Source organism: Gouania willdenowi, chromosome 11, assembly GCF_900634775.1.
Source record: "Gouania willdenowi chromosome 11, fGouWil2.1, whole genome shotgun sequence".
Taxonomy (NCBI): domain Eukaryota; kingdom Metazoa; phylum Chordata; class Actinopteri; order Blenniiformes; family Gobiesocidae; genus Gouania; species Gouania willdenowi.
In genome coordinates, this window is record NC_041054.1 from 3,505,467 (window position 1) to 3,525,638 (window position 20,172).

General features: G+C 36.9%; 1 protein-coding gene across 2 annotated transcripts; it reads right to left on the reverse strand.

Annotated features, from left to right (window-relative positions):
- Window positions 1–293: 293 nt before the first annotated feature.
- LOC114472301 (serine/threonine-protein kinase Sgk1) lies at window positions 294–18,038 on the reverse strand. Of its 2 annotated transcripts, none has more exons than XM_028461503.1 (13): window positions 17,584–18,038; window positions 8,582–8,657; window positions 7,051–7,129; window positions 6,931–6,971; window positions 6,781–6,838; window positions 6,621–6,704; window positions 5,734–5,865; window positions 5,528–5,640; window positions 4,596–4,719; window positions 4,390–4,485; window positions 3,465–3,620; window positions 3,289–3,378; window positions 294–2,848 (listed from the first exon to the last, which is right to left on the reverse strand). In XM_028461503.1, exons 1-13 carry the CDS (start codon window positions 17,609–17,611, stop codon window positions 2,684–2,686), a joined length of 1,242 nt encoding a protein of 413 aa, XP_028317304.1. In that variant the 5' UTR covers window positions 17,612–18,038; the 3' UTR covers window positions 294–2,683. The 2 variants fall into 2 exon arrangements, with proteins under 2 accessions (XP_028317304.1, XP_028317303.1); XM_028461502.1 differs by lacking the exon at window positions 17,584–18,038 and adding an exon at window positions 9,170–9,347.
- Window positions 18,039–20,172: the final 2,134 nt, after the last annotated feature.

The following is a 20,172-nucleotide window of genomic DNA, read 5'->3' on the forward strand; positions in this document are numbered from 1 at the left end:
CTCTAATCTGGCTTTTGGTGAAATAGACATAAATTAAAGTAAAACGACACATTTACCAGATTTTAGACATACTTCTTATTTAAAATCATTAAAAGAAGTAGCCTCTTAACACTAATCAAAAAAATCAACAATCTATTTATCTATCTATGGTTCCCGTCAGATTGCTAGTAGTCTGTGTTGTGTAATTACAGTAAAATAAGATAACTAACATACAGATGTGTCAGATTCTTATGAAGTATATTTTAATGTCCATGTAAATGTTGCGCCGTGCAGAAGAAGAAGAAGAACGCTGCTTGAATTCTGAGATTTTATTTGACATTTTTCAGACACTTAACAGCTCAGCACTCAGTTGATCATGTAATAATATTTCTTACATCTGCATGAAAATAAATAATAATAAAAAAAAAAGTAATGCTTCCTAATATGGAAGATAGTTCTCTATATCTGCGTGTAGCCATTATTTTAGCTGTAAAATAATATCCAAAAACAAACGACAAACTTTCAGTAAAAACCAACAAAGTAATTCTTAAAGGAGTGATAATTGGATTTGGTCCAGAGCACGAACTGTAACCCGCTCCGCTAAACACGATAAAAGTTTTAAATTACTCATTCCGTCTCAATTATTTATTGCACTTTCCAGAACCTTTTAATGCAGCAGGTTGACAGCTAATCATGAGCTGCTCCGGATTGTGGTTCCACAACAAGTTCATGAAGCACTTTAAACAATACATATTCATTTCTAGAAAGAAAACAAGGACAAAGGTGGAGGAAAAAAAGAGAGATATGTCCAAATAATAAAAGTGGATGAGGCACGAAACGTTTACAGTTTCTCTCTACATGATGCATAAATATAAATATACTGTATATGTGGAAGTGATTTAGAATAAGACTGATACACATTAAAGGTGTGCTCTTACAGATATGAGCTTGCTGTTATTGCTATTAGAGCACTCACTGTCCATGGAAAAACAACGCCAAAATAAAATATATCATCTCATAATAAATCTATTTACAAGAAGCCTTTTGAACAGCAAACGGTAAATGTCTGTGCAAATAAAACGTGGAATACAAATCTTATGATAAAATATTTGCAACTTCTCTCTATTTACAGTACAGTAAAGGATTAATGTTTAGTTTATGAGGACAAACAGGTCGAGTAGATGAGCTCAATGTGTGATGGAATATGGAAAAAAAAAAATCGTTTTTAAATTTGAGAAAATAGTACCGTAATTGTGTATAACAGGAAGTAGTTTTTCTTTTCTTTTGTGTTAAAAAAATAAAATGTAAACTTTGTGACTTCAGTCAACATTTTCAGAATTTATTGCATCGGAAACTTGTGTTTGAATTAATTATTGAACATTTTAGCAATTTTTTTTTCAAAATAAAATGCAGAATGTCTAAAAAGTCTTACTGTCTATGCCAAAACTACGGAAAGGTCGTTCTGCATGCAAAACAGACAGACTTTCACCTTGTATTATTATCAAATTGCATCTTATTTTGGTTAAAACTAAAAGCAAAAGTTATTTTTGACCTTCTTTACATAAAATTTTAAAGTTTTTTGTCTTTTGTTTGAAATATCTTCCCATCAGAGAATTTGTAATTTCTCTCCTAGAACTTTTAATTTCACATAATGCCTTTAAAATTTGACTTTTTACATTTTTTCTCTCTCAGAATTAGATTTACTGTTATTTAATGCTGACATTCAACGGTATGAATATGTTTGTTTTGAATGGATGTTGTTATTTTCCCCATAAGGAGACATGAGAGACAGATATGCTGCTGTGTATGATCCTAAGTGAGCCGATGCTCGATGTAGGGCTGGGCAATATATCGAGATTCAAGATATAACAAGTTTTCTATTTTGGCGATATAGAAAATTACAATATTGCAGGTTTTTTTGTGTATTTTTGTTGTCCCATTAAGTATTTGTGTTCTTATGTGTATTTCTCTGTTAATTTTGTGTTTTTGTACTAATTTTGTGTATTTTTTGCTGTCATTTTGTGCATTTACTTTTGGGGCCGCTAGTAGCCCATGTTTGTGATACACACATGTTATGTTTTATACCAGTCTTAAAGCACTGTGATGTTCTATGAATCTAGCCTGTGTGAAATTTTGCATCAGCAAATTTAACCCAGAATTGTGTTTCTGGTCATTTTTATTTGAATTAAAATTATCGAGATTTATATCCTATATCGCCATTTTGAGAAAAAATATCGAGATATGAATTTTGGTCCATATCGCCCAGCTCTGGCTCAACGTGCCATTAAAAAAACCTTATCTTGACCTTTGTTTCCTCAAGTGCAACTGAGCATGGAAACATAAACATAACGCAACATGAACAAAGAAATGAAAAGCGCGTTAAAATAATTTCGACTTGTAACAAAGGCATCACATAAAGCGCTTTGTGGTCCAAAGGTCCAAACGTGAGGGACATTTTACAATCTTTCCGACGTCGACGCTGCACAAATTGCCTTTTGAACATCAGGCACTTCTCCTCCGTCGCCTCGTTGTGTGTCCAACACTTGGCACAGTCTCAGTACACTTCCAGGTAGTTGAGGAGGAGGAGGAAATGTGGAAACATGCACAACTCATGCATGGGGTCAAACAGACATCTGCCCCCTAGTGCCCAAGTCTGCCACATCCCCCACTCTTTAACTGCTCCATCCAGATGTTTTGTGGTGGATCACAGGAAGGCTTGATCTGCTGGGGGCCCGTAGGAGAATCCAGGAAAAGCTCCAGCTGCTTCCTTGACGCTGCTGGACACCGTCATGGTGTCGGAGCACAGGGAGGAGGAGACGGGCAGGTGGGTGAACTCGGGGTCAAAGTGTCGCAGGTCTGTGGGGCCACTCTGAGACACAGGAGGGGACAATATCTCATTAATGACTATTGTTGATATCTGCATTTTTCACATGAAATCAGGTGAAGGATTAGCTTTAGTCTTTGATATAAGTTTTTATTTGGATCTAAACTCTATCGTCACAGCCAATTACAATTACAAAGTCAATTATCTGAACTTAATTACAATTCAATTGTGATTACATGAGCAACAGAATTTTAAAAACTATTATTACAATTATAATTAAATCGTAATTGTAATAAACTATCAATTATGCGATTCAAATTATAATTTACCCTAACTTTGGCTTGTATAAATGCAATTTAAAGCCGAAATACAGACCTTTAAGATCAAAAAGTAAAGTTTTACAGCATTTATTATGACTTTTAACACAATTTAATTAATTATCTGATACACTAATAGAGTTAAAGGGTTGAATCAGTGCAACTCACCACTGAAGGAACAAACGGAGGTGTGATCTTCTTGTTCATCAGGTCGTCCCAGTTGATCGGGGAGAAGAAGGAATGATATTTGAGTTCGAGCTGAAGGAAAAGAAAAGATGGAGTGAGCACAGGGATGCTTGAACATGCCAGCGAGGTTACAGTTCTTTGACCCGTGCACCACTTACGAAGTCGTCCCTGGCCCCCAGCCTCTTGGAGCGTTCCTTCTGCAGGAGCCCCTCCAGCAGCTCCCGGCCCGCATTGGACACGTTGGGCTTCAGCACCGGAGACTTGTGCAGGATGTTGTTGTACATCTCAGCCGTGTTTCGGCTGTAGAAAGGAGGCTAAAAAAGAAGAAGAAGAAGAAGAAGAAGAAGACGGACTTGAGCACAAGTTCAATATTAAAAAGAAATCTGTGATGTGCATTAAAGGGGTCAATCATTTTTCCCAATTACAATTAAATTACAATTATTTCTTATCCTCAGAAAGTCAATTACACTTACGCTCTCAATTACTAAAGTGAAATTACAATTAATCACAATTACTGAGCCTGAAATTATTAACCTAATAAAAGTCAACCTAACTCTTGTGTTAGCTTTCTGTTAGCATGTCTTATTATAATGTGTCAGTTTTCACCCATGTCTTAAATCAGCTGTAAAATATCTATATCATCCAGTTTGTTTTTCATCTCTTGTTTTTCCTTGTTAGGCTTCCTTATCCGTTAAAATATTGATATTCATATTTTTGGTGTGGGCGTCTGAGCCTTTTTTTCTCTCCGTATACCCCTTGATTTAAAGGCTAATCAATGAAAATATAGGTTATAATCTTTGTGTGTCTATACCCCTCAATTTCTATTTTTTAAATGTGGGAAACCTCCATATGAAACATGTTTTAATAACTGTTTAGTACATATGTGTAGAATTGTCCATCAAACTGTAACATTGTTCCCCAGTTTTAAATTATAAATGACAATTTTTATAGAATTTTCATGGCAATCACAATTAGTTATCTGAACTCAGATACAATTTAATTACAATTACAACAGCAACATATTTTTAAATTATAATTCTAATTGACTCCAACCCTGGCATAAAGTAATTACTTTATACTCACTAGGCCATAGAGCATCTCATAGAGCACAGATCCCAGGCACCACCAGTCCACTGTGCGGTCGTACGCCTGCTTCTGCAGAACCTCAGGGGCCAAATACTGTGAAGAAAAGTCACCAGAAAATGTCAAACACAAGCCGGAATCTAAAAGTGTAGCTTTCTGTTATTGATTGAGGGGATATAAAACCCCTTGAAGAAGTTTTTTTTTACCTCGGGCGTCCCACAGAAGGTCGATGTCGTGCCGTTTGGTTCGAGTCCTTCCTTGCACAGGCCGAAATCTGTCAGGACGATGTGGCCTTGTGAGTCTAACAGGATGTTCTCAGGCTTCAGATCCCTGCAAGGAACAACAAGGAGGGCCGATTACACATAGGGACAAACTAAATATCACTTTACAATAAAGTAAGTACGAACAAGAAATAAAAGTAGCACAAAATGTAAAGGAATCCGTGAAGTTACAGAGAGGGCGCAGATTGCAAAGTTGTGCATTTAGTTGCAACATTTAGCAACAAATCAAGTTAAAACAATGTATGTGAATTTTTTTACCTCACTTTTACAGCAATATATGTGAAATTTGTGATTTTTTTTCTCGTAAAAACATAATGACAATGTTAAATCTAAATGTTAAGTATTAAATCTAAATGTTAAATCTAAATGTTAAATGTTAAAGCTAAATATTAAACGTTAAATTTAAATGTCATGGGTAAAACTAAATATTTAATTAATATGCAAATTTATCGGAAGTACCAAAATAAAACCTCACATTTATAGATTTATATTTAAAATTTAGAATTGTATTCAACATTTAGCATTTAGATTTAACATTTATATTTAAATGTAACATTTAGATTCAATATTTAACATTTAGATTCAATATCTAACATTTAGATTTAACATTGACATTATACTTTTACGCGAGATAATATATCACAAATTTCACAAATATTGCTGGTCAAAAGTAACATAAAATAATCACATATGTTTTTTAAATGTGGTTTGCTGCTAAATGTTGCAAAAAGTTGCTGTTTATTTTAGCATGTGCCACTTTAGAATCAGAGCCTCATTCTTCTCCTCCACCTTCAAACTAAAAGCCCTTCCAGAGCACTTTCTCAGATCTCCACTAGGGGGCAGACATGGTCCATTACCTGTACACAATGTGCAGGGAGTGCAGATAACCTAGAGCACTGGCGATCTCAGCAGCGTAGAACCTGGCCCTTGGTTCCAGGAAGATCCTCTCTCTCTGTAGATGGTAGAACAGCTGCACGGAAAACAAACAAACATCTGTAAACATCTGTTTCTAAAGCTGGGGGCCCATGGCCTGATGTTGGGCTGCTGCAGCAGTTTTAATTACCTCTCCACCGTTGACGTAGTCCAGCACAAAGTAGAGCTTGTCTGTGGTTTGGAAGGAGTAGTGCAGCCCTACTAGGAACGGGTGCTTAATGTTCTTCATTAGAACACTGCGCTCAGCCATGATGTGCTTTTGCTGCACGAGAACACACACACACACACACACACATTTAGAATCACTTACAGACTCCCATAACTCTACTGTGACCTTTCTTAGGGTTGGGGTCATTCATAATTGTAATCGAATAATTGATAATTATTACAATTATGACATAGTTATAATTGTAATCGTAATTGAAAACATCTGTTGCTGTTTTATTCCAAATTTAATTGTAATTGAGTTCAGATAACTGACTGTAATTGTAATTGGCATAAGAATTCTATCAAAACTGTCATTTACCTGTTTTTTTTTTTTTTTTAAATCTAGGGCTATACAGACGCCCACACCAAAAATATTGATACCAATACATCAAATTTAATTTTAATAAAGTGAATTGGGGTCAATTATAATTGCATAATTGATCATTATTTACAATTATGAAGTAGTTATAACTGTAATTGGAAAAATCTGTTGCTGTTGTAATCATCACTGAATTGTAATCAAGTTCAGAGAATAAATTTGTCATGGAAATTCTATAAAAAAAAAACATTTTTACTGTTTACCATTTAAAAAAAATATACTGACAGAAACGGCTCATGCCAAAAATATTAATACAAATATTTTTCATTGATTAGGCAGCCAAACAAGGTAACCAAGAGACGAGAAACAAATTAGATGATAGAGAATATTTATTTTAGTGTATTTTACTGCTGATTTAAGGTCAAAACATGGATAATTGAAGACGTAATTGTAATAGAAAAATGTAATTAAAGTTGGTATCTGGAGCTCACCTCTTTCTTCTTCAGGATGATCTTTTTCTGTAACACTTTGACAGCGTAGTAGTTGGTGGATTCTTTGTGTCGAGCCAGCAGGACCTGATTGTGATTAAAGGGTGGAGTTAATACAGGACACACACACACACACACACACACACACTGAAGAGACCCTCACCTTCCCAAAGCTGCCTTTGCCGATGATTTTGAGGTAGTCAAAATCAGAAGGTTTGATCCTGAACAAGACAAAAAATAGTTCCATTTGAGTGAGTTTAGAGCGCACCATGAGAGTCAAAGTTATAATCATTTGATCCAATCAGGGACTTACTGAGTGTCCTCAGCCAGGGAACTTCTTGATTTTAGGCACAGCTGAAAGATAAAAACACAGAGAAGATGAAAATACAGCCACTTTAATGATTAGATAATAGAAAATGTTTAAAGTGCTTACTGTATTTTCAGGGAGCTCGTCGCCTTCAACCTCCTCGTTCTGATTCTCATCTATTTTCAGGAAGTTGTTCACTTCAGCACTGAAAGACAAACGCCAAGCGAGCACTTACATCAGTGATTCCCAAACTCTTTTCTTGTCGTGACCACATTTTTATATCACAAAATTCCTGACGACCCCATGCAGAGACTTTTTTTTCCTTCTATATTGTTATACTTGGTCACAAATACAGAGTAGTGCATCATTAGTGCACAAAGTAATGAGATGTGCCAGCTCTGATATTCATTATACTGCATTTTATTTAAGTCCTTTGAGCTTTCTGCCTCTTCCTGCACTGTGTGTCTATTTCAAATCAAATCAAACTTTATTTATATAGTGCTTTTTGTATATAAAATATAATTCAAAGTGCTTTAAGTTATTAAAACTTTAAATACATTTTAAAAACACCCCCCAAAATAGAATGTCTGTGCTATTATTTATTGTTTTTTAAACTATGTAGGTAAATAAGTTAGTGGTAACACTTTAATTAAAGTTTTACACGTAAGGCTGTCATTATCTGTCATTAGCATGAATAAGGTGTCATGAAGGCTGTCATTAAGTGTCGTTCGTTACCCTAACCCCACTAGATCCCTCCACCTAACCCAAAAAATGCCAACATAGCTCCAAAGGTGTCATAATTCAGCGAGAAACACTTAATCACAGCCTTCGTGACACCTTATTCATGCTAAAAACATTTTTTTTTAAATGTTTTGCTAATTGATTTGTAAGCTGAGTGTTTTCTGTTGCACTTTTTGATCATGTAACGCACATTAAGTGGCCTTGTGTATATGAATTGTGCTATACAAACACATTTGCCTTTCCTAAGGACAGATAATGCCAGCGTAATGCCAGCCTTATGTATAAAACATCAAGTAAAGTGTTACCAAATTAATTAATTAAAAATATAATTCTAATACGTATTTTATTTTAATTTATTATTACTGGAAACATAAATGGCGACCCCAAGGTTGAAAAACCACGACTTAAATGCTGAAACTAATACACATTATGGCAATTTGAGGAGCAAATTTGAGGTTTTAGGTCTTCAAAATAATGACGTTGATGAGATCTTTTAGAATCTTTATGGCTGAATGAATACAGTGACTTATATGAATGACTTTCCGAAGCCTCAGCAGGTCAGGTATGAAACAGATTAACCCTCAACCTGTCTGAGAAAGGCTTGAGGTTTAGTTCTGGGTCACATGTGGTTCTGCAGCATCTGTCGCCTGCTGGTCCACACAGGACCAGGTGATGAAGAAGAGGATTTGCTGAAGGTTGATTAGGGAGTGCAGGGATTGTTTGCAGGTTGGAAACTAAAGAACTATGTTTATCCCAGATTATGCTTTTCACAGAATGTCCTAGGCTCAGGCGGCTGATAGGATTGGCTCCTTAATGGGCCAGTGGTCAGAAATAAACACCAGAGCACAGGAAGTCAGGGAATAAAGGCATTGTTGCCCTTTTTAACAACACAATCATGTAGATTTGTGATACTCACTGTTGGCAGATATGTGGAGTGGACACCAGCTTCTGAATGAAGTCATTTAACCCCATTTTCCTCTCCTTGATGAACGCTGCAGGAGAACAAAAACAAAATAAAACAACATGCGTGTCAAACATGTGCACTAGTATTTCTATTGTTGTCCAAACACTAGACTCAGTAAATAAATGAAAGAATGTAAAGCAACAAAGAGGAAATAAAATATGAGCTGTAATCCGCATCAAAAAGCCCGTCACAAGGTAGATTTGCGCGGACGCTGCGGTTTACGCGTTATGCAACCATGTCTGTGTCATTCATTCATTCAGATAAAACAAAGAGCTCTCCATCCATTTCTCACATGTCAAAAAAAGATTTCCTTCATGGTTTATATTAATTTTACAATTTTAAAGAGTAAAAAAAAAAGCGTTTTGTTTTGTCAGGCTGAATTGTTTATTTGCAGAATTCTACATAGATTCTCATAATTATTCCGGTTGCATCAGCAGGTATAGCCTATAACTAAAGCTAGGGTTTTTTCTCTCTCCATAAGATTAAAACTCTAAATAATTAAAAGTGATTATTAATAATATTATTAAATAAGTAGCTCACCAGTAAGAACGGCTACAATCCCCCTCATTTTGCAGTAAGTCAGATCACATCCAGCCTCAGTAACCGCCATGATGAACAACTCATAAATATCAAAGTTCTATTATCTGTCCTTCATAAGGTGCACGAGCTGAGTTCTCACTGGTCGCGTGTCTCTTTGACTGTGCCGCTGCGCGAGCGCCCAGCCGCTTTTCTTATACCGACCACGTGGTACACCGCTCGGAAGCCTCCTCCTCCCCCCCCACCCCCCCGCCTCCTTCTCCACGGACGTCACGGCGTAACCTGAGCAACAGCCAGTGACGTCACGGGATTCCGCCGCAGCCTCACCTCTGCCTGGCGGGAGATGGGCTGTGATGAAGAGGAGGAGGAGGGGGTGGGGTGGTGGGGGGGGGGGGGGGGGTCTTTCATCCTCCTCCGCATTTTCTGTGAATGGAAAATCTCCAGCCTGCGGGTTTCCTCCATCAGAACACCATGTATGTAGGAGTGTGTGTGTGCGTGTGTGTGTGTGTGTGTGTGTGTGTGCGTGTGTGTGGACATTATTCATTAGTGATAGTCAGGATTGTGAATATGCAAACATCATAAGTACATAATATGAAATGTGTTTTGTTATTTTTTAATGATGAAATGCAGTATAGGACTTTATAAATAAATCAATGGCCAATTTTTTTTAACCACATTTTTTTTTCTAACACTTTGCTTGTAGGAGGTTAGCATTTTAAATGTGCACGTGCATATACAGTATCTTTAATTTCTAAAATCAGTCTAGACTACAGCAACGTTGCATTTAATTTGAAAGGTTGGACAATTCTTTTAAACAGTGGTTCTCAAACTGGGGTCAGAGTTGTGGGGGGGCCGTGAAATATTTAAGAAAAAATATTATTCATGTTGTACACAGACTACTTTGTATGTTAAGGTTTAATTTATTCAGGCAACTGTTTTCAGGAAATTGACTTTGATCTCCTGACATGTTTCGACTGCCAACTGTCAGTCTTCCTCAGAGGCGTCTACTGATCGCTTTAATGTGACCATCAGGTGATAGGGTGTGTGGCCAGCCTAAGAGAACTCTCAAGTTTTGCTACGCCCTGAAATATCTCATAAGGACACATCAAAGCGATCAGTAGACAGCTCTGAGGAAGACTGACAGTTGGCAGTCAAAACATGTCAGGAGATCAAAGTAAATTTCAAAAGTAAAAAAAAAAGTGTGAAGTCTCATTAGCTACAACTTCGTGCAAAAAAAGCACTTCTTTTTATAGAACAAATCAAAATTTTCACATTATGTTTATCTGTAATACATTAAATACCTTTTATGTTTTATACAAGACTTGTATACGTACTCTTTAAGTTCATTTCTACGATAAAAAACTTAAATATTTAAGTTGAAACATTAAAAAATAGCAATGAATGGCAGTAAATTGTAGCCCCATTTCCCTTAGCAACCCTTGAAACCGTCTCTGAGTTACTGTTTCTGAAACACACACTCATTTTCAGCTACGATCTACACAAAGACTCCTGATAATCTACAGTGGGGAACAGGATTGATGGTTATTGGAGTAAACAGCACGTCAACTATAGGCAGGAAGTGGAACATACGAACAAAAGCAACAACAAAGGACGTTTGTGAGCAGTGACACCATCAAACATGCTTTGTCTACCTCACTAACCTAAATACACATCAGGTGCAGCTTTGTGTTTGTCTGAGTAGATGTTTATGGACCAGCTGACCTGATAACATGATCTGTATAGCAACTCAGACATTATAAAAGACGCATGTACTGTATGTCTAAATGTGTTATTAGTTGAATGAATCCTGTATTCATGATTAGACTTGGGCTGTGTTGTAAATGTAATACTAACGTACAACTCGTACTAAGTCTGACGTAAAAATCAGTATGTAGTGTGTTCACATTAGATAGTATGAAATGATTGAAACATTCCATTTTCAGAATAAAAGCATCTTCTCTTGTCTTCCATTAGTTGTCAGTAGCACAATGACAGGTCTCCAAAAATGTCTGAAATGTCAGCATGAAATGTGTTGTTCGTGAGTTTTATGGATCAAATGAGCACATGTTGGTATTCTACTTGGTCACTTTCTCGCTTAAAATGTTTTCAGAACTTTCAAAGGTGGAGAATTCAGGTTTTTGTCATTGTTGGTTCCAAATGCATCTTGGGAAACTTGGCAAACTACTTATTTCTGTCCCAGTCTTTATTTATTTGTCTATTTTGGGGGAGAATCTGCATCACAATCCCTGCATCTTGGCTTTTCCCTGCAGTATCTGAGCACAATAACCATATAATACACATAAATCCAACCCCACAGCAGTTTAACACTGCCCCTTTTAATCCCAGAAATCTCCATGTTTTTCCTTAATAATTATCAGATTTCCCTCAGCAGATGGGCCAAGGTTACTGAAAGCACTCGACACTTATATAAATATAGAGAAATAAGAAATGACGTCACTAATCTGTGGCACTGATGGTCCCAGCAGTCACAGACGTGGTCTACTAACCCTTTAGATTACATAACTGTGCAATAATGCAGATGTCTATAGGAAGTTTTAATCACATACTGAGGGAAATGCTACTACGGCCACTACTTATGTAACTATCGTAATGCTGTGGTTTCCACTTAAGCAGAAAGTCAGTGATTCTTATTACGGGAAATAGATGATAATCTAATAATGATAAATGATTAGAACTTGAAGGCGATTCATTTGTACATATCTATGACTATTTGTGGATTTTAATTGAAAGAAGGTGATTTTTTCTTACTTGTAGGTTCAAATGGCTCCATCTTTGTATTAAAGCAGCTGAAGATAAAGATAAAGACAGTGTGGGGCTCAGAGATCAATAAATCGAAGATTATTTACTTGAAAAAAAGTTGTAAAAGCTTGAAATTATCGCTCGAAAGTTTGTTTTTGAGCTCCAGCGTTTATTGACATCGACTGTGGGATGTGGAGTCGCAGAGATGGATGCGTAGAAATGTTTTTATGTCATTTTGATTTCAAGGGGAACACCGGGAACAAACTTCTTTGGTGAAGAAACACAAGACACTCCAGTAAGAATTGAAGTAAAAACACTTCTATGTATCAGTAAACGGGGACTCCACATCCCACAATGCAATGTGCGAAAATGTTCACAAACAGTGTTTACGGCGCAGATGAAAACAAACTTCCAAGTTTCTTTTTTCTTCTTTTTTCTCTTGAGCAAATTAACATTGATTTATTTATCTATGAGGCCTATACACTTTGTCTTCATCTTATAAAATAAATATGATCTCAGGTCGCTTTATAATGTGTAATCTCACGCTTTTACACATTAACATTGTCAGCAGCTTCCTGTCTGTGTTCCTTCCTTCCTGCTTTTTTCTCCTTGTTTTTATCTTAATTATGGATTTTATTGAATTATTCCTCAATTGTGACTTAACTTGCTTATCCAGCTATGTAATACAGGCCTGATGAGAACCAGAATTGTAACCACTCAATCTACTTAGTGTTTGATTGAAATGAAAGGTCAAAAAGCGAACACTTCTTGGTTCTCATAAAGCAGGCTGTTATGAAGCAAAACTAGAGTTTCAGTCCGATCATAGTTTTCCCTCCAGTGAGTCAGAGGGAAACTCCTCTGCTCACCATGTGACGATCATACAGTGTTGAAAGGAAGTGCAGCTCTTGTCTTAAGGAAAGAGGAACTGCGTTGGTGTTTCTGTGGTTGTGTAAAGCTCAAAGAGAAGAAAATCAGCCTGATATGAGGTTCACGTCACATCACCATGTCCTGCTACCAATTCTTGACTGAACACTCACGGCTCAGCGTGGGCTCTGCTTTCGTACATGCTCACACTGGATCTGGTTACAGGACACCGATATCTCTGCTGTGCTTTTGTGTGAGGTCTTTTTCTCACCCTTGTCTCATCTTCCTGGGAATTCATCAACTATGTCATGCACTTCTCTTTGGCAACGTGACTTGGTTTTTTTCTGTGTCCTTCAGTAGCAGCGCTGTCATGTGTCGCCTGACGCATCATTCATGATTTATTCAGAAACTCAACAGTTCCTTGCTTTTGTCAATGCACCGACAGCAAGTGTCCACTCACTGTCTACTAGACACTATCGCAACCTAATTTTGTAAAAAAAAAAAAAAAAATCCCAAAACTTAAAATTCAGAAATGAATAAAGATCGATCAGTTAAGATTTGAGATATAAGTTTTTTAGATTTCAGCAATTAATAAATAGGTAAGTGATTGCTAATCTCAATGAGACTTTCCTGGTTAAATAAAGGTAAAAAACAAAAAAATAAATAATTCTCCAATGATGAGATATAGGGATTGTTCGATTTTTGATATTGATAGCATTAGCTTACTGTTAGCATTAACCTGGCATTAGCACTAACCTGGCATTAGCATAAGCCTAGCATTAGCACCAACCTAGCATTAACCTAACATCAGCACTAATCTAGCATTAACATTTGCATTAGTCTAGCATTAACATTAACCTATCATTAGCACTAACCTAACATTAGCACAACCTAATATTAGCATTAGCATTAACCTATCATTAACACTAACCTAGCATTAGCATTACCCCAACAATGTCATTAACCTAGCATTAGCATTAACAATTGCATTAACCTAATATATTAATTAACTTAGCATTAGGAGTAGCCTAGCAATAGCCTGAGCATAGTCTAGCATTAGCATTAACCTAACATTAGTACTAACCTAACATTAATACTAACCTAACATTGCCATTAGCCTAGCATTAACACTATCCTATCATTAGCATTACCCTAACAATATCATTAACCTAGCATTAGCAATAGCATTAGCCTAATTTTAGCATTAACTTAGCATTAACCTAGCAATAGCATTATCCTAGCATTAGCATTAATCTAGCATTAACATTAACCTAGCATTAGCATTATCCTAGCAATAGTATTAGTCTAGCATTAGCATTAACAATTGCATTAACCTAATATATTAATTAACTTAGCATTAGCAGTAGCCTAGCAATAGCATGAGCATAGTCTAGCATTAGCATTAACCTAACATTAGTACTAACCTAACATTACCATTAGCCTAGCATTAACACAATCCTATCATTAGCATTACCCTAACAATATCATTAACCTAGCATTAGCAATAGCATTAGCTTAATTTTAGCATTAACTTAGCATTAACCTAGCAATAGCATTATCCTAGCATTTGCATTAGTCTAGCATTAGCATTATCCTAGCTATAGTATTAGTCTAGCATTAGCATGAACAATTGCATTAACCTAATATATTAATTAACTTAGCATTAGCAGTAGCCTAGCAATAGCATGAGCATAGTCTAGCATTAGCATTAACCTAACATTAGTACTAACCTAACATTACCATTAGCCTAGCATTAACACTATCCTATCATTAGCATTACGCTAATAATATCATTAAATTAGCATTAGCAATAGCATTAGCCTAATTTTAGCATTAACTTAGCATTAGCTTAGCATTAGCACTGACCTAACAATAGCATTGACCCAGCATTAGCATTAACCTAGCATTAGTGTGTGTGTGTGTGTGTGATGAATTGTTATTATGAGGATGGCTCCTGTATCCTCACTAATAATGTCTGTTATTTGAAATCAAGAAGATAAAGATGGTAAATGTAGCAGAACTGATTCCTCTCTCTGTGTAAACATGTTTATTTTCAGATGCTTTACTCCAAGGCTCAAAGGCTGTGGCGGTGTTTGAGCGACACACACTGAATAAGAACGAGACTTGTAGCAGAAGGTGGAGGAATGAGTCATCGAGGCAAACTGGGCCTGGGTGACCAACTGTGAGGCTGCTGCTAATAATGATGGAGGATCTCTAATTATAATGAGGGATGTGTTGGCTGGCTCTGAGGAGCCATCAGTGCCTTGTGTTCTTCACACCCACACAATCGCGTCACTTTCTTTTCTCAGCTAGAAATCCTATTTTCTCCTCCTGGTTCCTTTGTTTTTATGTCCGAGCGTCTTTGTTGCTTTTCACCACGACACCGGAGGTGTCGTGGTGAAAAGCGTTTCCTTTCTGACGTTTCCTTTCTGACTCCTCAGCAGAGGTGAAAGTAATGGATTAATGTAATTGAGTTGCTTTTAGGGGTACTGGTACTTTTTTGAGTATATACAGTATTTATAAATCAAGAATTTTACTAAGTATGTTTTCAAATAAGTAAATTAGTTACATTTCTACTGGGTAAATTATTATATTTTTGTTTTAAAATGATCAACATTGTGAAACTACAAATATTGAAATGACCAAAACAGCATTGAATGGATGTTATTTTTTTGGTTTTAGAGTTCATAAATGTATCTCATCTTAAGGCCTGAGAATTGTTTGATTTTGAATTGAATTCATTATTGTTATTTAATATTTTTTTTAAAAAAATATTGTACATTTTGACAAACTTTTTATTTCACACAGATGCTTTTGTGTTTTTAAGTTTATACATAAGATGTTTATTGTATGCCAGAGAACTGTGGCAAGATTTATTACCAAGAATAAACATGGGGGGTGAAAGTAACTGGTGACTTTTACTTTGAGTACTATTTAATTGAGCTACTTTTTACTTGTAGTTGAGTATTTTATGTATGACTTGTACTTGAGTACAGATTCAATCAAGTAGCAGTACTTGTTACACCTCTGCTTCCATTCGTCCTATTCTCCACGGTGGGGTTAGATCGCTGCTCATGCTCCTCCTTCATCAGATGAAGAAGAAGAAACATTTACTGTTTTTTGTGTGATGACTCAAACGTGCCCTGCTTCCTCATGACTCCATAATACATGACTTTAATCTGCTGCCAAGCAAGTGGGACGATTGTCCCTAATTGAAACAAGCAAAGCCCCCATTAAACCATTTAACATTTGACGCTGTTCCTGGTGTTTTTATTTATCTGCTCCTCAGTCCGACTCGTGTTTCAACCATTCAATAACAGCAGCTCCTTAACAGACGAATCCATTTTCTACGGTCACAGCCTGTCCCTGATTCAATGTGACTAAGCAAAATAGAGCCGTCGCCATGTCACCCATTGGTCCTGGTTTTTACGGTCTGCTGGATGCTGAGTCTGGTGTAAACCTCCTGAGGTCAGTTATCTCTGAGTGATAATAACTCATCTGGAAGATGTGATTCCAACGGAGCCGCTGGAAACCAATTAGCAAAGAGCGTGCAGGCGTGTTTTAGGGAGAGCGCAGATTAAAACGAACCATGGTTAATCTGAGTTTCAATTTGGAAAACCATTTTCATTTTAAAATGCAGAAAGTATTTTTAATGTGTTTTTTAGTAAAGGCAGTGGCTATCCGTACCGTTGCCGTATCAATATATCGACATTTTATGCATATGCAGCGCCCCTCATTGGCCAGTTTAGTTCAAGTTTTAAGGTCAGTCATTGGCCAGTTTAGGTCATGTGACTAAGACTAAACCTAACCATAAACCTGACCCTAAAAATTGTTGAGATATAGGGTTACAACCTAATCCTAACCCGAACCCTAAAACGCTAAGTATGTGTACTTCGGTAAACGTACCAATAGCACTGGGCGTTGTCCACTTTAGACACTTTCTTATATACATTTTGCACTACATATACCCTTTAACTGTTAGGAGAACTCTCCCTCTTCATTAAAGTCCTTAAAAAAAGAAACATAAGCTAAGGAATTTTAGTTTAGAGTCTGATTTAAAAACGTGTAGGGATTAGGAGCAGAGAGCCCTCAGGACTGAAGATACAGATGCAAATGTAACTTAATGAACTGGAATGATGTTTATCAAGGAAACAAACGTGACAGCAATTATTTATGTGTTGTTTCATTTGCCTCTCGTACCAATTATAGCTTAATTATTACCTTTTTGCTGATGCTAACGTCCAGATAATTGTTTTTACTTTGAGTGGAGGTACTGGGAACCTTATGAATCCTCAGTATTTTTCTGTTTTGGTGCAAATTCTGGAATATTTTAATCTTTGGGGAGAGTTGAGAAATCTAAATGTGTGGTTTCTTCGACGTGATTCTCATTTAACTCCTCATTCAAAGTTACATTCCTTTTTCTCGAGGGTTCGGATGTTTTTTGGGCTGATTTTTGGTCTTGGTTACGAAACAGTCCAATGAACCTTTTCTTTTTCAGACAGATAATACAGCTAAGGGAGCAGCTCTGATTGTCTGATTTGTTTCCAGAATATACCAGATGGATGGGAAAGTGTCAGATCATGATGCTTTTAAAGATAATTTCTCATAAATGAAATGAGAATTCAGAATGACAATGAGAATACATAAAAAGGAGAGGATGAAGCAAGGTGAGCTGAATGTAAGAGCAGGAGCCAGTGGTGAAAGTTGAATGTGTCAGGGTGAATCTTTGTCTGCACATTGTTATTCCACAGATGACCGCGTGAACACTGATGGTAAATCTGAACGACACCCACCTATGAAGGATTTCTTCCCGCTCTTCATTTCCTCCTGAGTGTTTGATTATATTTGCTCCCGGACACAGAGCCTCTGATGAATGATGGACGTCTCTCTGCTGCAGAATGAGCAGCTGATGGAGCACATGAGAAAAAGACTTCCACATGAGAAAAAAGCTTCCCTCTCTCTGTGCGAACCCTCTTCGATCGCTCGCTCTGGCAGTAGCTGCGGTTGGAAAAGTCTTCGATTGGCAGGCGAATAACTTCCCTCTTCCTCCTCGGCTGTTTCCTTCCCTCAGCACTGAAACCTTAGATCTGTGACGCACCTGCTTCTGCACATCCACACACACACCCTCCTCTCTTACATCTGCTCTTGTATCTACCTGGAGAGTTTTCCACAAAAAAACAAAAGCCGGTGTCTGGTTACGGATCCCAGGAGCGTGGGAGTTTCCGGAGGAGAGAAAACCAGTCTCCATGACATGGGAACCACCTGAGGACCAGGGGAACACTGAGCTTCAGACCGCTTTAATTGGCCTCAGCTGCAGGAGTGATGTTCTCTGTGATTGTCAGCCTCCTTTACTTGTTGTCTCTCTGGAGGTTTTGGGACATGATCATCGGGTTGGTCACACTAGCTGTGTTTCTATTACTGTTTTTGGCAAAATAAAAGCACTTTTTCTAAAGTATCGACCAAAACATATTAACACTTTGAACGTGTTTCCATTGAAGGTTGTTTTGGAGCCTCTTAACTCTGTTGAAATCTCATCCCGCAAGACTTCGCTGCAGAAAGATGGACGCTACAAACTTCCTTATAACACTCTGCATTCCTTAAGGTGCGTTCACACCGAACGCAACTTTTAAAGAATCATTGTAAATGATGCTGCATCAAGCGACACGACTCGCGCAATTCCAGTGACTAGATCGCGCTGTTGAGTCGCTCAAAGTTGAAAATTTTGAGCTTTTCAAGCAACTTCGAGTGACGCTCCGTCGCAACATTTAATCGGCAATTCGTTTCTCACTACGTCACTCCCCCAATCGGAGAAGGATAAGTCTGCAGCGAGAGGGCTGTACACTTCTTCTTCAGCCACACGTTTACAGAATTTTGAATTCTAAGTAAATTTTGAGTAAACTCATGCTTTAGTAACTCTGTAAATTTAGTATTTAGACTGTAAGTAAGTGTACAGCCCTCTCAGGGTGGTCATGTCACAGGAGCAATGAAGCGACCAAGTGAGCAAAAAGCTTGACTATGTTCAAACAACTCATCACGGCCAAAAATACCAACTATATTGATTGAAGTCTCATTTGGTGTGAATGCGCCTTTAGTCATTTGCTGTCTAATGTGGCAGTAATCATTTTTAAGTACCGTATAATGCTCATAAATGTCTTAGTCTCTCTTCTGTTTAAACTAAGGAGGAATGAGCTTTTCTGAGTCATCTCGCACGTTCGTCACGTTCACATTATAATTAGCTAGAAAAAAGAAACTAAGACAGGTTTAAATCACTGCATTTGTTGACGTCGGTGTTTTCAGTGAGTTACAGCCTGGATTCTTTAGGATAATGAGAAGAAGAACAGTGAGTGCCTGCTACCTGTGACTGCACAGATTTACATATGATTCAAATCAGGGCTCGTGTTGAACTGATGAGTCAGCGTGACAGGCTGATAAGTTGAATTTAGAGATTCACTTTGGAAAACTAAAGCTGAAACATTGGGCAGGTTTTAGTTACTCATAAACAATTTATATAGTTTAAGTCTTATTCTAGGGATTGCAATTGTTTTCAGATTTGTCTTTAAGTCACTTAAATGCAGAGGTGAAAGAAATGGATTACAAGTACTCACGCTACTGTAATTGCGTAGCTTTACTTGTACTTTATTGAGTATATTTCTAAATCGGTCATTTTACTTGTACTTGAGTACGTTTTAAAATGAGTAAAGTAATTCATTACATTTCTACAGCCAACTGTTACTGAGTAAATTATTATTTTTTTGTTTCAAAATGATCAAAGGACATTGCAAAACTACAAAAAAATGAAATGACCAGACAACAATCAAATGCATCTCATCATAGCCGATCAGATTAAACGTAATGCACAAAAACAGCATTAAATGGAGGTTATTTTCTCAGTTTTAGAGTTCATAAATGTAGCTACTGTATATATTTTTTTATTTTGAAATTGAATGAATTGGTGTTATTTTATTTTAAAAAGAATTGTACATTTTGACAAACCTTTTATTTTATACAGATGCCTTTGTGGAAAATAAATTCAATTTCAATTGTGCAAGATTTCGTCTTTTCCTCTTTAAGTTTATACATGAGTTGTTTACTGTATGCAAAGGATTTATTACCAAAAATAAACATGAAGGTGGGCAAAAGTAAATAGTAACTTTTACTTTGTATACTATTTAATTGAGCTACTTTTGACTCGTACTTCAGTATTTTATATATGATTTACTTGTACCTGTACTTGAGTAGGATATATCAGTATTCTGCCTGCTGATTGGATAATGTCACACACATGGGCCCAGTGTGAGGTTAATTAAACTCCCAGACTTCTTCACTCTCTCTCTCATCTGACCTCCACACAGGTACACACCACACCTCAGTTAGATTAGATT